General features: G+C 42.7%; 1 protein-coding gene across 1 annotated transcript in view; it reads right to left on the bottom strand.

Moving 5' to 3' along the window:
* B4GALNT2 (beta-1,4-N-acetyl-galactosaminyltransferase 2 (SID blood group)) overlaps positions 1 to 19992 on the bottom strand; it is a gene marked incomplete at both ends in the record, with an annotated part of 54096 nt that extends 34104 nt beyond the window's left edge. The window contains 3 exon segments of the mRNA XM_082861585.1: positions 18768 to 18834; positions 18837 to 18901; positions 19844 to 19992. Coding sequence (XP_082717711.1) covers positions 18768 to 18834; positions 18837 to 18901; positions 19844 to 19992 — 281 coding nt within the window.
* Between the last annotated feature and the right edge of the window lie 2755 nt (positions 19993 to 22747).

Raw genomic sequence — 22747 nt, 5'->3', positions numbered from 1 at the left:
CTTCATTCAACGAACAGCAAGCTACAGTGCTGGACACCCTACGCCACACAACTAGCAAGACAGGAACACAGCCCCATCCATTAGCAGAGAGGCTGCCTAAAATCGTAAGGCTACAGACACCCCAAAACACACCACCAGACGTGGACCTGCCCACCAGAAAGACAAGATCCAGCCTCATCCACCAGAACACAGGCACTAGTCCCGTCCACCAGGAAACCTACACAACCCACTGAACCAACCTTAGCCACTGGGGACAGACACCAAAAACAACGGGAACTACAAACCTGCAGCCTGCGAAAAGGAGACCCCAAACACAGTAAGATAAGTGAAATGAAAAGACCGAAAAACACAGCAGATGAAGGAGCAAGGTAAAAACCCACCAGACCTAACAAATGAATAGGAAATAGGCAGTCTACCTGAAAAAGAATTCAGAATAATGATAGTAAAGATGATCCAAAATCTTGGAAATAGAATAGAGAAAATGCAAGAAACATTTAACAAGAACCTAGAAGAACTAAAGAGGAAACAAGCAATGATGAACCACAATAAATGAAATTTAAAATACTCTAGAAGGGATCAGTAGCAGAATAACTGAGGCAGAAGAATGGATAAGTGACCTGGAAGATAAAATAGTGGAAATAACTACTGCAGAGCAGAATAAAGAAAAAAGAATGGGGCTTCCCTGGTGGCGCAGTGGTTGAGAGTCCGCCTGCCGATGCAGGGGACACGGGTTTATGCCCCGGTCCGGGAAGATCCCACATGCCGCAGAGCGGCTGCGCCCGTGAGCCATGGCCGCTGAGCCTGCGCATCTGGAGCCTGTGCTCCGCAACAGGAGAGGCCACGGCAGTGAGAGGCCCGCGTACCACAAAAAAAAAAAAAAAGAAAAAAGAATGAAGAGAACTGAGAACTGACAGTCTCAGAGACCTCTGGGACAATATTAAACGCAGCAACATTCGAATTATAGGGGTCCCAGAAGAAGAAGAGAAAAAGAAAGGGACTGAGAAAATATTTGAAGAGATTATAGTTGAAAACTTCCCTAATATGGGAAAAGAAATAGTTAATCAAGTCCAGAAAGCACAGAGAGTCCCATACAGGATAAATCCAAGGAGAAACACACAAAGACACATATTAATCAAACTATCAAAAATTAAATACAAAGAAAACATATTAAAAGCAGCAAGGGAAAAACAACAAATAACAGACAAGGGAATCCCCATAAGGTTAACAGCTGATCTTTCAGCAGAAACTCTGCAAGCCAGTAGGGAGTGGCAGGACATATTTAAAGTGATGAAGGAGAAAAACCTACAACCAAGATTACTCTACCCAGCAAGGATCTCATTCAGATTTGATGGAGAAATTAAGACCTTTACAGACAAGCAAAAGCTGAGAGAGTTCAGCACCACCAAACCAGCTTTACAACAAATGCTAAAGGAACTTCTCTAGGCAAGAAACACAAGAGAAGGAAAAGACCTACAATAACAAACCCAAAACAATTAAGTAAATGGTAATAGGAACATACATATCGATAATTACCTTAAATGTAAATGGATTAAACGCTCACACCAAAGGACACAGACTGGCTGAATGGATACAAAAACAAGACCCATATATATGCTGTCTACAAGAGACCCACTTCAGACGTAGGGACACATTCAGACTGAAAGTGAGGGGATGGAAAAAGATATGCCATGCATATGGATATCAGAAGAAAGCTGCAGTAGCAATTCTCATATCAGACAAAATAGACTTTAAAATAAAGACTATTACAAGAGACAAAGAAGGACACTACATAATGATCAAGGGATCGATCCAAGAAGAAGATATAACAATTGTAAATATTTATGCACCCAACATAGGAGCACCTCAATACATAAGGCAAATGCTAACAGGCATAAAAGGGGAAATCGACAGTAACACAATCATAGTAGGGGACGTTAACACCCCATTTTCACCAATGGACAGATCATCCAAAATGAAAATAAATAAGGAAACACAAGCTTTAAATGATACATTAAACAAGATGGACTTAATTGATATTTATAGGACATTCCATCCAAAAACAGCAGAATACACATTTTTCTCAAGTGCTCATGGAACATTCTCCAGGATAGATCATATCTTGGGTCACAAATCTAGCCTTGGTAAATTTAAGAAAATTGAAATCGTATCAAGTATCTTTTCCAACCACAACGCTATGAGACTAGATATCAATTACAGGAAAAAATCTGTAAAAAATACAAACACATGGAGGCTAAACAATACACTACTTAATAACCAAGTGATCACTGAAGAAATCAAAGAGGAAATCAAAAAATACCTAGAAACAAATGACAATGGAGACACGACGACCAAAAACCTGTGGGATGTAGCAAAAGCAGTTCTAAGAGGGAAGTTTATAGCAACACAATCCTACCTTAAGAAACAGGAAACATCTCAAATAAACAACTTAACCTTGCACCTAAAGCAATTAGAGAAAGAAGAACAAAAAAAACCCAAAGTCAGCAGAAGGAAAGAAATCATAAAGATCAGATCAGAAATAAATGAAAAAGAAATGAAGGAAACGATAGCAAAGATCAATAAAAGTAAAAGCTGTTTCTTTGAGAAGATAAACAAAATTGATAAACCATTAGCCAGACTCATCAAGAAAAAAAGGGAGAAGACTCAAATCAATAGAATTAGAAATGAAAAAGGAGAAGTTACAACAGACACAGACACCGCAGAAATACAAAGCATCCTAAGAGACTGCTACAAGCAACTCTATGCCAATAAAATGGACAAACTGGAAGAAATGGACAAATTCTTAGAAATGCAAAACCTGCCGAGACTGAACCAGGAAGAAATAGAAAATATGAACAGACCAATCACAAGCACTGAAATTGGAACTGTGATTAAAAATCTTCCAACAAACAAAAACCCAGGACCAGATGGCTTCACAGGTGAATTCTAACAAACATTTAGAGAAGAGCTAACACCTATCCTTCTCAAACTCTTCCAAAATATAGCAGAGGGAGGAACATTCCCAAACTCATTCTGTGAGGCCACCATCACCCTGATACCAAAACCAGACAAAGATGTCACAAAGAAAGAAAACTACAGGCCAATATCACTGATGAACATACATGCAAAAATCCTCAACAAAATACTAGTAAACAGAATCCAACAGCACATTAAAAGGATCATACATGGGCTTCCCTGGTGGCACAGTGGTTGAGAGTCCGCCTGCCAATGCAGGGGACACAGGTTCGTGCCCGGTCCAGGAAGATCCCACATGCCGTGGAGCAGCTGGGCCCGTGCGCCATGGCCGCTGAGCCTGCGCGTCCGGAGTCTGTGCTCCACAACAGGAGAGCCACAACAGTGAGAGGCCTGCGTACCGCAAAAAAAAAAAAAAAAGGGGACCATACACCATGATCAAGTGGGGTTTATTCCAGGAATGCAAGGATTCTTCAATATACGCAAATCAATCAACGTGTTACACCATATTAACAAATTGAAGGAGAAAAACCATATGATCATCTCAATAGATGCAGAGAAAGCTTTCGACAAAATTCAACACCCATTTATGATAAAAACCCTGCAGAAAGTAGGCATAGAGGGAACTTTCCTCAACATAATAAAGGCCATATATGACAAACCCACAGCCAACATCGTCCTCAATGGTGAAAAACTGAAACCATTTCCACTAAGATCAGGAACAAGACAAGTTGCCCACTCTCACCACTATTATTCAACAGAGTTTTGGAAGTTCTAGCCACAGCAATCAGAGAAGGAAAAGAAATAAAAGGAATCCAAATCGGAAAAGAAGAAATAAAGCTGTCACTGTTTGCAGATGACATGATACTATACATAGAGAATCCTAAAGATGCTAACAGAAAACTACTAGAGCTAATCAATGAATTTGGTAAAGTAGCAGGATACAAAATTAATGCACAGAAATCTCTTGCATTCCTATACACTAATGATGAAAAATCTGAAAGTGAAATTAAGAAAACACTCCCATTTACCACTGCAACAAAAAGAATAAAATATCTAGGAATAAACCTACCTAAGGAGACAAAAGACCTGTATGCAGAAAATTATAAGACACTGATGAAAGAAATTAAAGATGATACAAATAGATGGAGAGTATACCATTTTCTTGGATTGGAAGAATCAACATTGTGAAAATGACTCTACCACCCAAAGCAATCAACAGATTCAATGCAATCCCTATCAAACTACCACTGGCATTTTTCACAGAGCTAGAACAAATATTTCACAATTTGTATGGAAACACAAAAGACCCCGAATAGCCAAAACAATCTTGAGAACGAAAAATGGAGCTGGAGGAATCAAGCTCCCTGACTTCAAACTATACTACAATGCTACAGTAAACAAGACAGTATGGTACTGGCACAAAAACAGAAACATAGATCAGTGGAACAGGATAGAAAGCCCAGAGATAAACCCACGCACATATGGTCACCTTATCTTTGATAAAGGAGGCAGGAATGTACAGTGGAGAAAGGACAGCCTCTTCAATAAGTGGTGCTGGGAAAACTGGACAGGTACGTGTAAAAGTATGAAATTAGAACACTCCCTAACACCATACACAAAAATAAACTCAAAATGGATTAAAGACCTAAATGTAAGGCCAGAAACTATCAAACTCTTAGAGGAAAACATAGGCAAAACACTCTATGACATAAATCACAGCAAGATCCTTTTTGACCCACCTCCTAGAGAAATGGAAATAAAAACAAAAATAAACAAATGGGACCTAATGAAACTTAAAACTTTTGCACAGCAAAGGAAACCACAAACAAGACCAAAAGACAACCCTCAGAATGGGAGAAAATATTTGCAAATGAAGCAACTGACAAAGGATTAATTTCCAAAATTTACAAGCAGCTCATGCAGCTCAATAACAAAAAAACAAACAACCCAATCCAAAAATGGGCAGAAGACCTAAACAGACATTTCTCCAAAGAAGATATACAGACTGCCAACAAACACATGAAAGAATGCTCAACATCATTAATCATTAGAGAAATGCAAATCAAAACTACAATGAGGGCTTCCCTGGTGGCGAAGTGGTTGAGAGTCCGCCTGCCGATGCTGGGGACACAGGTTCGTGCCCCGGTCCGGGGGGATCCCACGTGCCGCGGAGTGCCTTGGCCCGTGAGCCATGGCCGCTGAGCCTGCGCGTCCGGAGCCTGTGCTCCGTAACGGGAGAGGCCACGGCAGTGAGAGGCCCGCGTACCACACACACAAACACACACACACACACACACAAAACTACAATGAGGTATCACCTCACACCAGTTAGAATGGGCATCATCAGAAAATCAGGGTCTGGGGTGATGCTGAGGGTGGAGGAGGGGTGGTGAGTAATGGAAGATGCTGGGAGAGGGGTGTTTAGAGGGTTGACCCAGAGAAGGTTGCCCAGAAGAAGAAAATTAGAATTCCTGTAATTTCTCGGGGGCTTTGGGTAGGTTTCTTGGGGGCTGGTTTTGAAGCCAAAATCTGACTCTTAGTAATGGAAATTTTGGTGTGTGTGTGTGTGTGTGTGTGTGTGTGTGTGAGACTCTCGTTTTCCAGCCCTAAGTCAATGAATTTTTTGTACAGTTACATTAAAATCCACTGGTATGACTTGGACTTTGAATGCATCTTTTACCTACTCATGATTTTATTACACTATACATTAGTCATATGGAAAATATTGGTTAACTGAGTTATGCTGATCCCCCAAATGCTTATGCATTTATTTATTTATTTATTTATTTATTTATTTATTTATTTATTAGCTGTGTTGGGTCTTTGTTGCTGCGCACTGGCTTTCTCTAGTTGCGACGAGCAGGGGCTACTTTTCCTTGTGGTGCTCGGGCTTCTCATTGTCGCAGCTTCTCTTGTTGCGGAGCACAGGCTCTAGGCGTGAGGGCTTCAGTAGTTGCAGCACGTGAGCTCAGTAGTTGTGGCGCACGGGCTTAGTTGCTCCGCGGCATGTGGGATCTTCCTGGACCAGGGCTCGAACGCGTGTTCCCTATATTGGCAGGCGGATTCTTAACCACTGCGCCACCAGGGAAGCCCTGCTGATGTATTTTTAATGCAATATCGAGAATTCACATTCATTAATATCAACACCAATCTCATCAGAAAAGTCTCTAAATATTAAGACTGTCAAACTCATTGCGGTGGAAATAAGTTTTACAAAGTTCTAATTTATGGAAAGCTTGAACTTTATGATTGGCAACTAATACTGGCAACTGGTGCATCACATGGTCCATTTTTTTGAGAAGACATCTACCCAGTACAGAAGTCTGAATAACCAGCTTATTCTTATTCATTCTTATTCTTTCAAGCAAAAAACATTTCCTTTAAAAAGCATCTACTTCAGCGGCTGCCCTGGTTGCGCAGTGGTTAGGAATCCGCCTGACAGTGCAGGGCACATGCGTTCGAGCCCTGGTCCGGGAAGGTCCCACATGTCGTGGAGCAGCTAAGCCCGTGCACCACATCTACTGAGCCTGTGCTCTAGAGCCCGCGAGCCACAACTACTGAAGCCCGCGCTCTACAGCCAGTGCTCGGCAACAAGAGAAGCCACGGCAATAAGAAGCCCGTGCACTGCAACAAAGAGTAGTCCCCACTCACTGCAACTAGAGAAGGACTGGGCGCAGCAACAAAGACCCAACGCAGCCAAAAACAGAAAAAGAAAAAAAGAGATTTCCATTAAAAAGCAGCTACTTCAGGGTCTTCCCTGGTGGTGCAGTGGTTAAGGATCCACCTGCCAGTGCGTGGGACACGGGTTAGAGCCCTGATCCAGGAAGATCCCACATGCCACGGAGCAGCCAAGCCTGTGTGTCACAACTACTGAGCCTGTGCTCTAGAGCCCGCGAGCCACAACTACTGAGCTCACGTGCCACAACTACTGAAGCCTACGCGCCTAGAGCCTGTGCTCCGTAACAAGAGAAGCCACCACAATGAGAAGCTCACACACCACCATGAAGAGTAGCTCGCCACAACTAAAGAAAGCCCTCCTGCAGCAATGAAGACCCAACACAGCCAAAAATAAATAAGTTAAAAAAAAAAAAAAGAAAAGCAGCTACTTCAGCTCGCTACTCAAATTGCACAAGCACTTTTTCTTGAGACAACAATCACTGCACTTCAGTCTCTGTCAGGAATGTTTTACGTGTACCTATCATCAAAAAATCTACTTAAAATTGACACTTTTTAAAAAAAATCAATCGATTTTACTGTTTCATCAAGGATATTCTGAAGTAAACTGGCTTTTTTCCCTGAGTGTGGTGGGAAAGTACAACTCCCACCAGTTCAAGCTAAGGTACCAGCAGCAGTTTTGCCCATCATTGCCTTTGCATCATCAGTGCAAATGTCAGCACAGTGAAAAAAGCAAGTAGCATCTTACTATTATCATGAAATAGTTTTCACCTTGCAGACCCCCTGAGGGTCACTGGGACCCTCGGGATTCTACGGCCCACAATTGGAGAAGCCCTGCTCTAGCGCATTCTTCTACAGGCTTTTCCTTCCCTAATTTTAGAAGCTCTTGATGTATAGAGATATTCACCTTTTGTCTGTGGTGTAAATAGCTAAGGTTGTCTTTCCCAATTTGTCACTTGTCTTTTTTCTTTAAAAAAAATGTTTAATTGTGGGAATAAACATAAAGTTTACCACCTTAACCATTTCTAAGTGTACAGCTCAGTAACGTTAAGTATATTGTTCACATTGTCATACAATGGACCTCCAGAACTTTTCCCTTTTTTCTTTGCTTATATTTCTGCATACAAATATATTTTATCAATTTTTCTGTAATTGAAATCTTAATCTTTTATCAATTTTTCTGTAATTGAAATCTTAATCTTCCATTGAAGAAAAAAAGCTCCTCTTTACAAAAAAATGAAAATTAATGTATGTAGGAGAAATGACAGAATTAGAGAAATAAATCACCACTTTGCTACCACCAATGTAATAAATGATTCTGGCCAGGACCATCAATGCATGTTAAAACCAGCGGGTGGAAGGCTGTTGGGGAGCAGGATATTGAATGGTGCCAACGTCCAGATTGCTTACTATTTACAAAGAGAAAAAAACTCACCTTTACAATGGAATGATCAGGTAGTCACTACCTTAACCACGTGATCCAAATGAGCATCACTAATAGTGAGACAGCCTAACAAAATGTCCCCCTGATATGATGTGATATGAAGCACACAAATCACTTATGGAGTATTAATGCCAAAAATGTTCAATCAAAATGTAATCAAGACTCAGAGACCTCACTACCAGTTTATAGGAAATAACAGCAGATAAAAAAGCAAACTGAATAACACCATCAACAACTATCAGACACATCAGGATGTGGACCGTTCTGTAAGACAACTGGCCTGGACTCTTCAAAAAGACAATGCTATGAAAAGAGAAAAAAGAAAAAAGTGGAGGGATGGGATAGCTTTTGATAGTTTAAGGAGACTAAAAAGATCAAACAACAAAATGCAATGTGTGAACTTTGACTGGATCATTGTTTCAAAAAACAGTTTTGAAAGACATTTAGCACTAATTATTAGAGAAATGCAAATCAAAACTACAGTGAGGTACCATCTCACATTAGTCAGAATGGCCATAACTTAAAAATCTACAAATAACAAATGCTGCAGAGGATGTGAAGAAAACAGAACCCTCCTACACTGTTGGTTGAGATGTAAATTGGTGCAGCCGCTACGGAAAACAGTATGGAGGTTCCTCAAACTAAAAATAAAGTTGCGATATGATCCTGCAATCCCACTCCTGGGCAAATATTCGGAGAAAGCTATAATTCGAGAAGACACGTGCACCACAATGTTCACTGCAGCACTATTTACAATAGTGCTATTTACAATAGCCAAGACATGGACGCAATCTAAATGTCTATTGATAGATAAATGGATAAAAGAAGATGTGGTATATATGTATATAACACACACACACACACACACACACACACACACACAATGGAATACTACTTGGCCATAAAAAAGAATGAAATGATGCCATTTGCAGCATGTTGATTGGACCTAGAGATTATCACACTAAGTGAAGTAAGTCAGACAGAGAAAAATATCATATGATAATCACTTATATGTAGAATCTAAAATATGACACAAATGAACTTACTACAAAACAGAAACAGACTCACAGGGGAGTTCCCTGGTGGCCTAGTGGTTAGGATTCTGTGCTTTCACTGCCATGGCCTCAGTTCAATCCCTAGTCATGGAACTGAGATCCCACAAGGCCGCGCAGAGCAACCAAAAGAAAAAAACACTCACAGACATAGAGAACAGACTTGTGGTTGCCAAGGGGGAGGGGGGTGGATGAGGGAAGGATTGGGAGTTTAGGATTAGAAGGTGCAAACTATTATATAGAGAATGGATAAGCAACAAGGTCCTACTGTATAGCACAGGGAACTATATTCAATATCCTGTGATAAACCATAATGGGAAAGAATGTGCATAACTAAATCATTTTGCTATACAATAGAAATTAACACATCATTGTAAATCAACTATACTTCAATAAAATAAATTTAAAAAGCCATTTAGGGGACAATTGTGAACATTTGAGCATGGGCTGAATGTTAGATCATGTTAGGGAATTGTTCATTTTTTTTAGGTGAGATCATTATATTATGATTATATAGGAGAATGCTGTTATTCTTAGAAGTATGCTCAAGTATTTACGGGTGAAGTGTTAAGATGTCTGAAAATTCTTTTCAGTGGTTCAGCCATTTGAAAGTAGGGGTGAGAGATAAAGCAAATGTGATAAAATATTAACCTAGGTGGATCTAGGTGCAGGGTGTATGAGTGTATTCAGTAACATTGTTTCAAGCTTTCTTTAGTTTGACAATTTTAAAAATAAAACTTTGGAAAAAAATAAAAATAAAAAAAATAAAACTTTGGGATTTATAAACAATTAAGTAAAAATTCCTCAGGTAAAATAAGAATAGGTGGCTGCTTTCTTAACATGGCAAAAGATTTACCTTTCAAGCCAAAGCCAGCATTATGCAAAACTCCATTATATCCAGGAACAAGATAAGAATGCCCACTGCTATTATTTAATATTATCATGAAAGTATTAATAAATGCAATAAAATTAGCTTATGGACTAAAAAAGATATATAACTCAAAGGGTAATTAAAAATATAATTATTTACAATACATAATAATTGCATATTTGGAAAAACTAGAATGTTTTAAATGGGAAACTATTAGAAACTGAGATTTTAGTAAGGTAGCTAGTTACAAAATAAATATTTTAAAAATCATAATAATTATAGTTATAATCTAGTGACCACCTACTATGTTTTACCCCTCTGCCAAGAGCTTTGTGTGTATTTAATTCTCACAACATAATAAAGACGTTCCATTACTCCACCCAATTAACAGATGAATTAGCTGAGGGCGAAAGCAACGTGCACAGTTGGTTGGTGTTAGATGCAGGATTCAAAACCAGACCACACTTTTTTTTTTTCAGACCACACTTTTAAACACCACATTACCCAGTTTTCTATAAGCCAACAACCATGAGTCAAAACGTAATGAAAGGGATTTCCCTGGTGGCGCAGTGGTTAGAATACGCCTGCCAATGCAGGGGACACGGGTTCTATCCCTGGTCCAGGATGATCCCACATGCCGGGGAGCAACTAAGCCCGTAAGCCACAACTACTGAGCCCACACGCTGCAACTACCGAGCCTGTGTGCTGCACTACTGAAGCCCACGCCTAGAGCCCATGCTCTGCAACAATAGAAGCCACCACAATGACAAGCCCACACACCACAACGAAGAGTAGCCCCCGCTCTGTGCAACTAGAGAAAGCCCACGCGCAGCAACGAAGACCCAACGCAGCCATTAATAAATAAATAAATAGACAGATAGATAGATAGATAAATAAAAGAATTAAGAAAAACCAGTATATTAGGGAAGTACAAATAAATGGAGATAAATTTCTTATTCTTGACTAAGAATAATTCCACACTGTGAAAATGGAACTTCACCCTATATTAATGTATAAATTCAATACAATAACTACATAAATGAACCCACAACAAAAATTTTTTTTCATTTGTCAAAATGACTCAAAATGAAGTAACACATGAGAATAGCAAGGAAAATATTATACATAAGGAGAGCCATACTACTAGAGAATAAAATTATTGTAAAGCTAGAGTTAACTAAAAGCATGTTATTGATTCAAGAATAAGCATATAGGTAAATGGAATAAACCAAAGTCCAGAAATACTTGGGACTTCCCTGGTGGTCCAGTGGTTAAGAATCCGCTTTCCAATGCAGGGGACGCAGGTTTGATCCCTGGTTGGGGAACTAAGATCTCACATGCCAAGGGGCAACTAAGCCCACACACCGCAACTAAGCCTCTGCGCAGCAACTAGAGAGCTCGCCGTGCCACATCTACTGAGCCCGAGCGCTCTAGAGCCCAAGCACCACAACTAGAGAGAAGCCCATGTGCCGCAACAAAAGATATCGTGTGCCGTGGCTAAGACCTGATGCAGCCAAATAAATATTAAAAACAAACAAACAAAGTCCAGAAATACTTGAGTGTAATTTTATGTGGAATTTTCACTATTTTATTATATATTTCTGTAACATCTGAATTTTCTAAAATGGCATTCAGAACAAGATAGATATATTTAAACTATTCAAGTTATAGACATGCCTGCAGAAAAAAGGCCTTTACTTCCTCTTAGTCAAGTTTCAACCATCTGATCAGACCCCTCTCAGCTTGGAGTTTTGATTTATCAAAGCTGGTTCCAGCTAGGGACAGCATTTTGTGATGCATTAATAGGAATTAATAGGAATTAATTAATTATTAATAGCATTAATAGGAATTGTTCGGTAGGAGATTCCTAATAAAATGTTCAACAGCCGAATTTTTAACAGACGACTACAAATGTTCTACACTGTTAAAATCACACTGTTTATGTGCTTATGTGGGGATATTAAAATTATAATTGTATGGGTCTGCTGTTCTGGTTGGACCATATTTGAGAAACATTCGAAAAAGGGCCAAAATCCAATTTATAAAGTCAATGAGAAATAAGGAAATGAGCTTGTCATGTGTATCAGCTGATGGCAACTTGTCCCTTCAAGCCAGGTGAAGCTGTTAACCCTGCCAAGTGGTTCTCCTAGTCCAAGTACAGAGAGCTTTGGGACCGGGCAGAAACTAGAGAGGCAGCCTGAGTCCTCAGTCGAAGGTGGTGATTCTCATTGCCCCAAAGCACTCTTGTACCCGAGCAAGTAGGGTCTGATGTTAAGCTGTCTCTGCAGACAGTGGAAACCAATTAGTCAAGATTTTCCTTTCGCCTAAAAAAGTAGTCTCATGATTCTGTGAGCTTTATTACAATAATCCCTTTGTGAACCATGACACTTTGACAGCATAGAAACATCTACAAAGAGAAAGATTTAAATATTTAGAGATGCATCAGAACTTTTAAAAATGTCTGCACAGTGAAAAAAAAAACTGAAATCAAAAGGGTAGTATTAGACTACTAAAATGGTTCCTAACAAATATGAGAGCAAAGGTTTAATCTTAATTTACCAATGAGAAAAGCACCAAGACACCAAGTAATAAATGGGCACAGAATATGAAGAAATGACTGACCGAAGAAAAAGTACATTTAGCAGGTGAACACACAGGAAAATATTTGTTCTCACCTATAAGTTAAAAAGATTGATATTGAAAATAACACTGAAGTAGCTTTTTTTTTTTTTTTTTTTTTTTTGCGGTACGCGGGCCTCTCACCGCTGCGGAGCACAGGCTCCGGACGCGCAGGCTCAGCGGCCATGGCTCACGGGCCTAGCCGCTCCGCGGCACGTGGGATCTTCCCGGACTCGGGCACGAACCCGTGTCCCCTGCATCGGCAGGCGGACTCTCAACCACTGCGCCACCAGGGAAGCCCTGAAGTAGCATTTTATGCCTATTAAGTTAATGACCAAAAAGGGTGGGACTTCCCTGGTGGCACAGTGGTTAAGAATCCGCCTGCCAATGCAAGGGACACTGGTTCGTGCCCTGCTCAGGGAAGATCCCACATGCCGCAGAGCAACTAAGCCCTAGCGCCACAACTATTGAGCCTGCACTCTAGAACCCGTGAGCCACAAATTCTAAGCCCACGTGCCACGACTAAGAAGCCTGTGCGCCTAGAGCCCGTGCTCCGCAACAAGAGAAGCCACTGCAATGAGAAGCCCGCACACCACAACGAAGAGTAGCCCCCGCTCGCTGCAACTAGAGAAAGCCCACGAGCAGCAACGAAGACCCAACACAGCCAAATAAATAAAATAAATATATTAATTAATTAATTATACATAAATAACCAAAAAGGTTTGGTGAAATTGTGGGCAAAGGTGATATATACACACTACTTTTAAATATTTTAGTCAGGAATTTTTGGTTGCAAGTAACAGAAACGTAGTCAAATTATTTACATAACAACTATGAGTTATTATGTAATTATATAATACCTATGAATTGCTTCACTATATTAAGAACACAGATAACATTATCCTTTTTTCCTTGAACTAAATTAGAATTGGCTATACCCCATCCTCTACCGTGATTGGTAGAAAGTCAGAAAAACATTCTGATGGAGCTCCTGCCTCCTCTACTGGCTAGTCTAAGAGCCTTAGAGGCAAAAGAAGACTTCTGCCTCCAATAACAATTGACTGGGCAATTCAGACCAACGTTCTCACTGATGACAACTAGAAAAGCTGAACAACTACAACAACAAATCTGCCTGAAAGGATCAGATGGCTACCAAGACGGTGAAGAATTACTGGAACTGGATTCAAGAGATAACGGAGGCTAAGGATGGAGGCTACTTTTTCCTCTGGATGTGTTTGCTGATTCCTAAGTGGGCAGCTCACAGGCTGAGCATGTTTATCTCAGCCCCTTGGGGTTAAGGGAATAAACGTTAGAGTCCAAGATCCACCGTGAGTGGAGATGGGCGGGGGGTGGGGTGGGGGGCGTTCCTGGTGAATCCCCTTTGCTTTGCATTGGAACTCCAATGGCTTACACCTCGGAGGAGTGAACCAGAATCAGATAGGAATTCCCAGGCCTGGCCATAAGGCTTCCCGTCATCTCTTGAAGTTGGATTGAGGCAATCCCACATTGCTAGTGAACCCAGTGCCTAGCAGAACAAAACATAAATCATCTCTGGCAGAAGTTATCCTAGGTCTCAGATTATTTTCACGAACTATTTTGTAAAGACATTGTTTGGCACATGCGGAGATAGTATTTTTAAAAAGAGGAAAATAAGGCAATAAGAACACAGGGCTTCAGATACTGGAGTTATCAGACATATATTGTAAAGTAAATAGACTTAGTATTAAAGAACTGTAAATTAATTATGGAGAATTTTAACACAAAATTGGAGAATACAAAAGGAAACAGACAGAAATTTTAGAAATACAAAATAAAATAACACTATTGAAAAGTTAAGTGGATGAATTTAACAGACAATTAGACAAGACTGGAAGATAAGTCAGACTATAACTGCCAAGGCAGGCGGAGGGGCGGGAGGAATAAATTAGGAATTTGAGATTAACAGATATACGCTGATATATATAAAGCAGATAAACAAGGACCTACTGTATAGCACAAGGAACTATATTCAGTGTCTTGTAATAGCCTATAATGGAAAAGAAACTGAAAAAGAATAGATATATATATGTATCTGTATAACTGAATCGCTTTGCTGTACACCTGAAACATTGTAAATCAACTATACTTCAATAAAAAAATAAAATAAGAGCGGCAGACGGAGTGGGCGCTGCCGCCTGAGACCGAGGCCTGAAGAGAGCTGAGACGCGCCCCAGGAGCGCAGTTAGGAGCTGTAACTCGCCTGGGTTTCATGCAGAAGGCCGGAGCAAGGGTGTAGAGAAGTGGCGCACAGGCGAGCGGGTCTGCAGTCCGTCCAGGGTCGGGCGCGCGCGGGTCCGGCGGACTGTAGTCAGAGCCCGCAGCCCGCCCGGGCAAGTTACGCTGCAGGCGGAGTATTGAACACTAAGTAGTGGCTATGCAGATACAGCTTGAAGCAAATGCAGATACTTCGGTGGAAGAAGAGAGCTTTGACCCACAACCTATTTCTCGATTAGAGCAATGTGGCATACATGCCAATGATGTGAAGAAATTGGAAGAAGCTGGATTCCATACTGTGGAGGCTGTTGCCTATGCACCAAAGAAGGAGCTAATAAATATTAAGGGGGGGCTTCCCTGGTGGCGCAGTGGTTGAGAGTCCGCCTGCCGATGCAGGGGACACGGGTTCGTTCCCCAGTCTGGGAAGATCCCACATGCCGCGGAGCGGCTGGGCCCGTGAGCCATGGCCGCTGAGCCTGCACGTCCGGAGCCTCTGCTCCGCAACGGGAGAGGCCACAACAGTGAGAGGCCCGCGTACCGCAAAAAATAATAATAATAAATAAATAAAATAAAAGAGATTGTTAGTTAACTTTCCAGCAGATTATACGGGAAGCCAGAGACTGAAATATCTTCTATACCATCAGAACTATTCAAAAATGAAGGTGCCCATAAAGGCATTTTCAGACAAGCAACATTTGAGGGAATCTGTCACCAGTATACTTGCACTAAAGTAACTACTAAAGGCAAATTACTCCAGAAGGAAGATCATAAGGAAAGAAGGAAAAGAAATAAAAATGACAAATAAGTGGGTAAGTCTAGATGACTACTGACTGTGTAAATTAATAGTGTTTTGTTCCTAAACAAAACAGTAAAAAAAATCATAAAGCACACTATAACCAAAAAAGGGTAAAGTAATGACATGTAAGTCAGGAAAGGCAGCAAACAGACTAAAATCGTTCCAAGGTCTTCACATTGTCTAGGAAGAAGATTAAAAATACCAAGTAATTTTAGACTATGATAGGTCAAGAATATGTTATAATCTATAGAGTAACTACTATAGAAGTAGTACAAATAAGAAATAATATTCAATAGGAAAATGGGATAATAAAATAATACAAAATAGCACAAGAAAAGAGAAGAACATAGACCAGGTAGAACAAACAGAAAGCACTCATTGAGATGTTAGATTTAAACCAATTGTATCAATAATTACATAAATGTAAACTGATTAAATGCTCCAATTAAAACATAAGGCAATCAGAACGGATGGAAAAAAGAAGCCCAATTATACACGGTTTGCAGGAGACACATCTAAAACAGTGATATAGAAACACTGAGAGTAAAACGGAAGATAAATATACCAAGTGTAACGAAGATAAAGTTGATATCTCTATATTAATATCAAATGAAGTAGACTTTTAAGACAAAAAGCCAAAACCACAAATACCTCAAGTTATAACATATTCAGTTTACAGGAAGAGATAACAATTCTTTATTCTAATAACATAGCCTCAAAATACATAAAGCAAAATCCTGAAAGAATTCAAAGGAGAAATAGACATATCCACAGTCCTGGTGTGAGATTTTAACATACTACCTGGCTCAGCAACATAGGCTCCTTTCAAGAGTCAACTTGCAATCAGAGTAAATATATAACATTCAGAATTGTTCAAGCTGGCTTAGGGAGAAGTTTGTGTCCCTAACTTAGGGGGTACTACTCATTCCTCCATCTATGCAATAGATGTGAAATAAACAGTAATAGCACAGCGATTTTAAAGATGAAACCAAGCATCAGTTACTTCAATTCGGCCATTCATGTGAGCACTTTGAGTTTTTCATTAGTGTTTAAAATTTAAAACAGTGCAGACTGCCAAGTATATTTTGTCTGGTAAGTGTGAATTTACCACGTATGGATTAATTCATACATAAAATATTTTATCCAGTTTGCATATCTTTAAAAATTGTAATTTTTTAAAATTGTCTTCAAATGAAAAGAAAGCAAGACAACAGTAATTATCATTGGTATTACATATTATTACTGAAAATAATTCTGTCCTATAGAGAAGGGGAGTATTAAAAAATGATCAGCTGATGATGTCAAATACGCTAGAGTCATAACTTCTCCAAGAGGTCGTGTCAGTTGTATTCCCAGTACCTAGTATGATGCCTCGCACGTGGTAGGATTATCAGACTTCTGTGGAATGAAATATTATGAATAAAATGTCCCACACAATCAAAAAATTACTGGCTTTATCCCCAAATGGAGCTGGATTCCAACCTGCTCCTTCCATTGTAGTCCTTGGGCAAACCTCATTTCATTCTCCATTTCCACAACTATGGCATGGACATAATCCTTCAAAGAGAGCTTCGGTGAACACTAGTGGCACAGTCTAGAACAGGGCCTATACGTAACAAATAAGTGCACCACACTGAATGAAATGAAATGAATTTACCAACTAACAGCCCTCTTGTCTGTATTTCCCATCAGTCTGAAAACTGTTTTTGGAGACACAGTGCTCAACATAACGCTGCTTCATTTCCCCTGACTCATGCCACATGCTGCATTTGCCGATGAAGGTCCTGCGGTATTACCGAAGAATAAAAAATATGAAAATCTAGATTATTCCTGCCAGCTAGTCTAAGTCACTGGCATTTTAGTTTTAAATAAAACTTACTAATATGCAAAAAAACCCTAACATTTACTGAGTTTACTGCGTGCTACTGGTGTTGGTACGGTGTGTTGGAGTCAACTAGCCTATCTCAGAGGGACAAAAATCAGAAATACCTATTTCAAAGCCAGATACTTTTTTTTTTTTTTTTTTGCGGTACGCGGGCCTCTCACTGTTGTGGCCTCTCCCGTTGCGGAGCACCGGCTCCGGAAGCGCAGGCTCAGCGGCCATGGCTCACGGGCCCAGCCGCTCCGCGGCATGTGGGATCCTCCCGGACCGGGTCACGAACCCGTGTTCCCTGCATCGGCAGGCAGACTCCCAACCACTGCGCCACCAGGGAAGCCCTAAAGCCAGATACTTTTTAATAAAAAAGAAAACTAAAAAGGCAAAGAAAAGAAATAGTTTCTCCGGAGGAAGAAACGTTACTTCCCCAAGGCCACAAAGGCCAGCCGCCTTAAGATCATAGAGATGTAAATTAAACAGCAACAACATCATTTAAAACCCAGACCTTTTGTTCACGGTTCCAGCTGCCCATATGTGAAAGGAAAGTCAAGTTTGCCGAGCACTTGCCAGCGTTAAGTTCGTTGGCACCAGGAATGTGGGGTGAGGGAATGAGGAAGGTGCTGGAATGAAAGCCTTAGCCAGGGACTTTCGGCGACACGAGGGCTGCCTCCTTCCCCTCGCTCCGCCACAGCCTCTGTACAACGTGTTTCATTTTAGTGCTCATGAAACATCATCTGACCAGCACGTTTTTGCATTGTCGGGAGACACCTTCCTTGTTAGCGTTAAATGATCGTTCTAGTTTTGAAAAAGAAAAAGAAAAAGTAAACTTTGGGGATAAAAGGCACAAAATGTATTTCTGATCCTTCTTCCTGGTTTATAAAAACTAAATGAGCCCTCCAAGTCTACTCTTCCCCCGTTAATTAATATGCTATTCCTTAGAGACTTTAGCGCCCGGAGCCCCAAAACAGACGCTCACTCTGCCTCGAGGCTGTCGCCTGAACCTGAAAACCTACTTTTCGAAACCCCTGACCCCAAAACCCCGGGCTGTTTTCTGAAGCTGCGTAAGAAGGAGCAGCCTAGGTTTCCCGACTGCCCGGAGCCCGCGGTCCCCTCGCCGGGGACCCACATCACCAGGGACCCACATGTCCAGCCCCGGTCAGAGCGTCCGGGTTCCAGGCCGCCCCCCACGCTCGGCACCACAGCGCTACGCACTCCAAGCACGAGAGGCAGCCTCCACGTCGAATTTTCCACCTCGAAAACCAGTGTTCCCTGGAGCGCAGCGCTGGAAAACGAGCAGGGGCTCTCAATACCGTCCCCAGGTACTGTCTCCTCGCTGCTCCACCTACGCAGGGGACCGGCTGGACTTAATTTAGAGACCGGCTGCCCCCTCCCTCGGCCCTGGCTTCCGCGGCCCCCGCACCTGGCCGCTTCCCGACGGCGCGTCCGGCTGGCCAAGTCTGACCTCCCACTTTTCTCTGCTTCGGGGACACTCACCCGCACGAAGTCATCCCGAAACCCGCCGCCTCGCACGTTCCGAGATGGTGGAGCCGGGCAGCCACCCCGCCGATTGTCCAGCCCTTGGCACCGACCCGGGGTAGAGGAAGCCGCGAGAGCTTGGGTCGGACCTGTCCACGTCACCACCAACCCCCGCCCACCTCCTGGGTCTTGCCTTCCGCCCAGCTTGGCGCCAGTCCGTCCCAGCATCTTTGTGGTCTTTTGGGGACGACCGCACCTTGCAGGATCTTAGTTCCCAGACCAGAGATCAAACCCAGTGCCCCCTGCAGTGGAAGCCCCGAGTCCTAACCACTGGACCGCCAGGGAATTGCCGAAAAGGTGACAGTAATGACCACAGCCCCTGCTTGTGATAGATACTAGGCAAGGGCTTGGGGGCTACACGCTTTATTTACGTTGTACCATTTATTCGTCGCAACAGCCCCAAGAGACGAGTGCTGTTATTAGCCCCACTTTTAGGATGGGGAAGCTGAGGAGAAGTGGGGTGATCAGCTAGTAGGTGGAAGAGCTGGAATTCGAGGTGAGTCTGGGTGACTCGGAAGCCCCGGGCGAGTGGAGCAGTTTCTGTCCCTTGTACGCGGAACCCCCACACCGGCCAGACGCCACCTTGTTGGTGGTCCGAGGTGAAAGAAGGGGCCTTTCTGCGGAGAACCGCGTGGACCCAGCGTTTTACCCCGCGGCACCCGCGCTTCCCTTCTCCCGGCCGGGTCACCAGCCCTGGGCTGTCGGAGCCCGTCCTCGCAGCGCTCTTCGAACGCGTAGCGCACCCTACCCAAGGGCTGCAGTCCCGCTCCCACGCTTCTCTCCCAACTTTCCAGACTCGATCTGGGACCACTTCTCCCGCTCGGTGGGTAAACGGAGTTCCAGCTCCACCCTAAGGAGCAACAAAATCCCTGCGCCCACCTCTAGCCTCCCTACCATCGCGGCCTCTCGCTTTCCTTCCCATTGAAACCGTAACCACCTGTCCGCGAGCCTCACTGCCTCCCGCGCAGCTCAAGCTAGAGTTCCGTCTTTGCTCCGCCTCCACCTCGCTCCGCACTCCACACCCCACCGGAACAGTTCCGGCAAAAGAGGCGGGGAGGAAAACTGGAGTGGGTTGAAACCCTCTAACAGCCCCTTACAGCCACTTAATGCCTCTGTGTCTGGATGTGTCTGGTGAATTTCACATGAAATTAGCATTTGCTGGAACCTTTTCATAAGCCAGGTGCGGTGCTGGACGGCTTCCTGTGCTTCATCTCAAGTGCAATTGTACTGTATTTTACTATGACCCAGCTTAAGTCACAAACATAACCTTGCTTTAAACTAGACAAAACAATGGCACTGGGCTTCCCAGGTGGCACCGTGGTTAAGAATCTGCCTGCAATGCAGGGAACACGGGTTCGAGCCTTTGTCCGGGAAGATCTCACATGCCACGGAGCAACTGAGCCCCTGCACCACAGCTACTGAGCCTGCGCTCTAGAGTCTGCGAGCCACAACTACTGAGCCCATGCGCCACAACTACTGAAGCCCGCGCGCCTAGAGCCCATTTTCCGCAACAAGAGAAGTCACCACAGTGAGAAGCCCGAGTACCCCAACGAAGAGTAGCCCCAGATCGCCACAACTAGAGAAAGCCCCAGCGCAGCAACAAAGACCCAACACAGACAAAACTATATAAATAAAATAAATAAATTTATTTAAAAAAAATAAAACAAAGGCATTTTAAATGCTTGCAAAATGACCGGTGTTTCTATGTGTATATAGTACGTCCTTACTTATACCCTGCCGTGTCCCAAAAAGGAATTTAAGACAGAGACATAAAATAGAATGTCGTGCAAATAAAAGAGAAAAATGACAGTCAATCAATCAAACCAAATAAGTCTGGAAAGAGATCTGCTACCAGAGGGATCTACGACCTTGCTGCAGGTGAGTCCCAAATTCGGCTCAGAGCTTCTCAGCAGCCAGCAGAAAAGAGAAACCCTGCTGGAGAGAGTTCTGAAGTAGCTATTATAGGTAACTATTTTCTAGGAATAGCTGTGAAAGGGATACTATGCTTTCCCGGGCAAGACTAATCAGCAAAGCGTTGTACGTTTTACTATTTGCCACGTACATGTAATAAAAACACCTCACCGTTTACCAAGGGCTTTCACATGCATTGTCCTTCTTAATTCAACGGATAATAAAGCTGTGAACCGCTTCGCAGATGTGAACACCCAGCCTGTGAGAGATTTCATGACTCGTTCAAACTTTTGTGGCCAGCCTCGAGCTAGGACTTGCACCCAGGAGTTGTGTCTCTAAGGCCAGTGCTGACTCCACTCTACGGCGCCCCCCCCCCCCAGCTCTATCTAAATGGGGAGCTCTTCTTGTGACTTGGAAGTGGGACTGGATTAATTCAGCCAGATTAACTCTTGCCTCACAGAAGTATTGTTGAACCGAGAAGGACCCTGTGGGGTCCTCCTGGGCACAAAAGCCTTTTGAGTGTCCCCTATTTCTTTTCTTTTTTTGAAATTTTTTATTATTTTTTAATTTTATTGAAGTATAGTTGATCAGGTCCCCCATTTCATATTTGCAGGATAAAGGCTTCAGCCTTCTAGACCTTCCCTGAGTACCAAAGAGCAGATTCAAATAAGGAAATAGGGAATGCAGAAACAAAGGAGGAACTATCAAGAAACTATAGTGCAGCGATGGGGCAAGATCCTGGTTCCTCCTCAGGGAATATACATAACAATACCTTTGAGTTCTTCTACAGGAAGTAAGGCCCCCACCCAAGCGGAGGTGGTAACTTCAGGCTGAACACAAGATTCTGTTGCCAACCAGGGTTCTTGGTCTTCCCCCATCAATAGAAATTAAGAGGCCAAACAAGAAATTCAGGCAAGGCTTTATTGGGGCCCCTGCTGCAGCAGGGAGGGGGAGCGAAAACAAGTAACAGGTTCCTTTTCTGGCTCCAGAGGAGAGACGAGGGGGGATGAGCTGGTCCCTTACAGGGGGTGAGGGTAGGGGGTGTGTCCAGGGGTCTAGCCAAAGGGGTGGCTTAGGAGGTTTACCCACCCTTTTGGCTGTGTTGAGTGCAGGGGGCATGCGCAGTACCCTGCTTTTGCTCCCGACACCCTGGTATTTGCTCCCACTCTTCAGAGATGGCAGCTGGGGGTTTTTTTTCGTCTTTTTGTATCTTGTCCATAATTTGCCCCAATTGCGAATGGACGCAGTTGTTTTTAGTCTCTTATAGTTTCTTTGTATTTTGTTGCTTGAGGAGACTTTTGTCCAGGTGCAAGCACTGCAGCAAAGTGTCCCAGGTCCCAAATCCCAGCCTGTCTCAATTCCTGGAACACCAACCATTACCTCACTACCAGCCAATCGGAATAAAGTCACACACACTGCAGCCCTCACCCCAAATTTTGCCTAGAAAATCTTCTCCCCGAAAACCATTGGGGAGTTAGGGGTTTTTGAGCACGAGCCCCCCATTCTCCTTGCTTGGCTCTGAAATAAACCTTTCTCTGCTCCGAACTCCGAAGCCTCAGCTTGGCCTCATTGTGCACTGGACACAGAACTTTTCTTCGGTAACACTGTGACCTGTGATTTTGGTTCCAGGGTGCATTCTTTGTGATGGGCAGGAAGGGAAAGTTAGCTACGTGAGGATGTTTGCTGGTTTTCAGCTCGATTAGCCAGGGCTTTAAACACCAGTTCCCCATGGCAAAAGCCT

This window comes from Leucopleurus acutus (assembly GCF_964270905.1).
Source record: "Leucopleurus acutus genome assembly, chromosome: 19".
NCBI lineage: Eukaryota > Metazoa > Chordata > Mammalia > Artiodactyla > Delphinidae > Leucopleurus > Leucopleurus acutus.
This window is presented reverse-complemented; position numbering and strand designations above follow the sequence as displayed.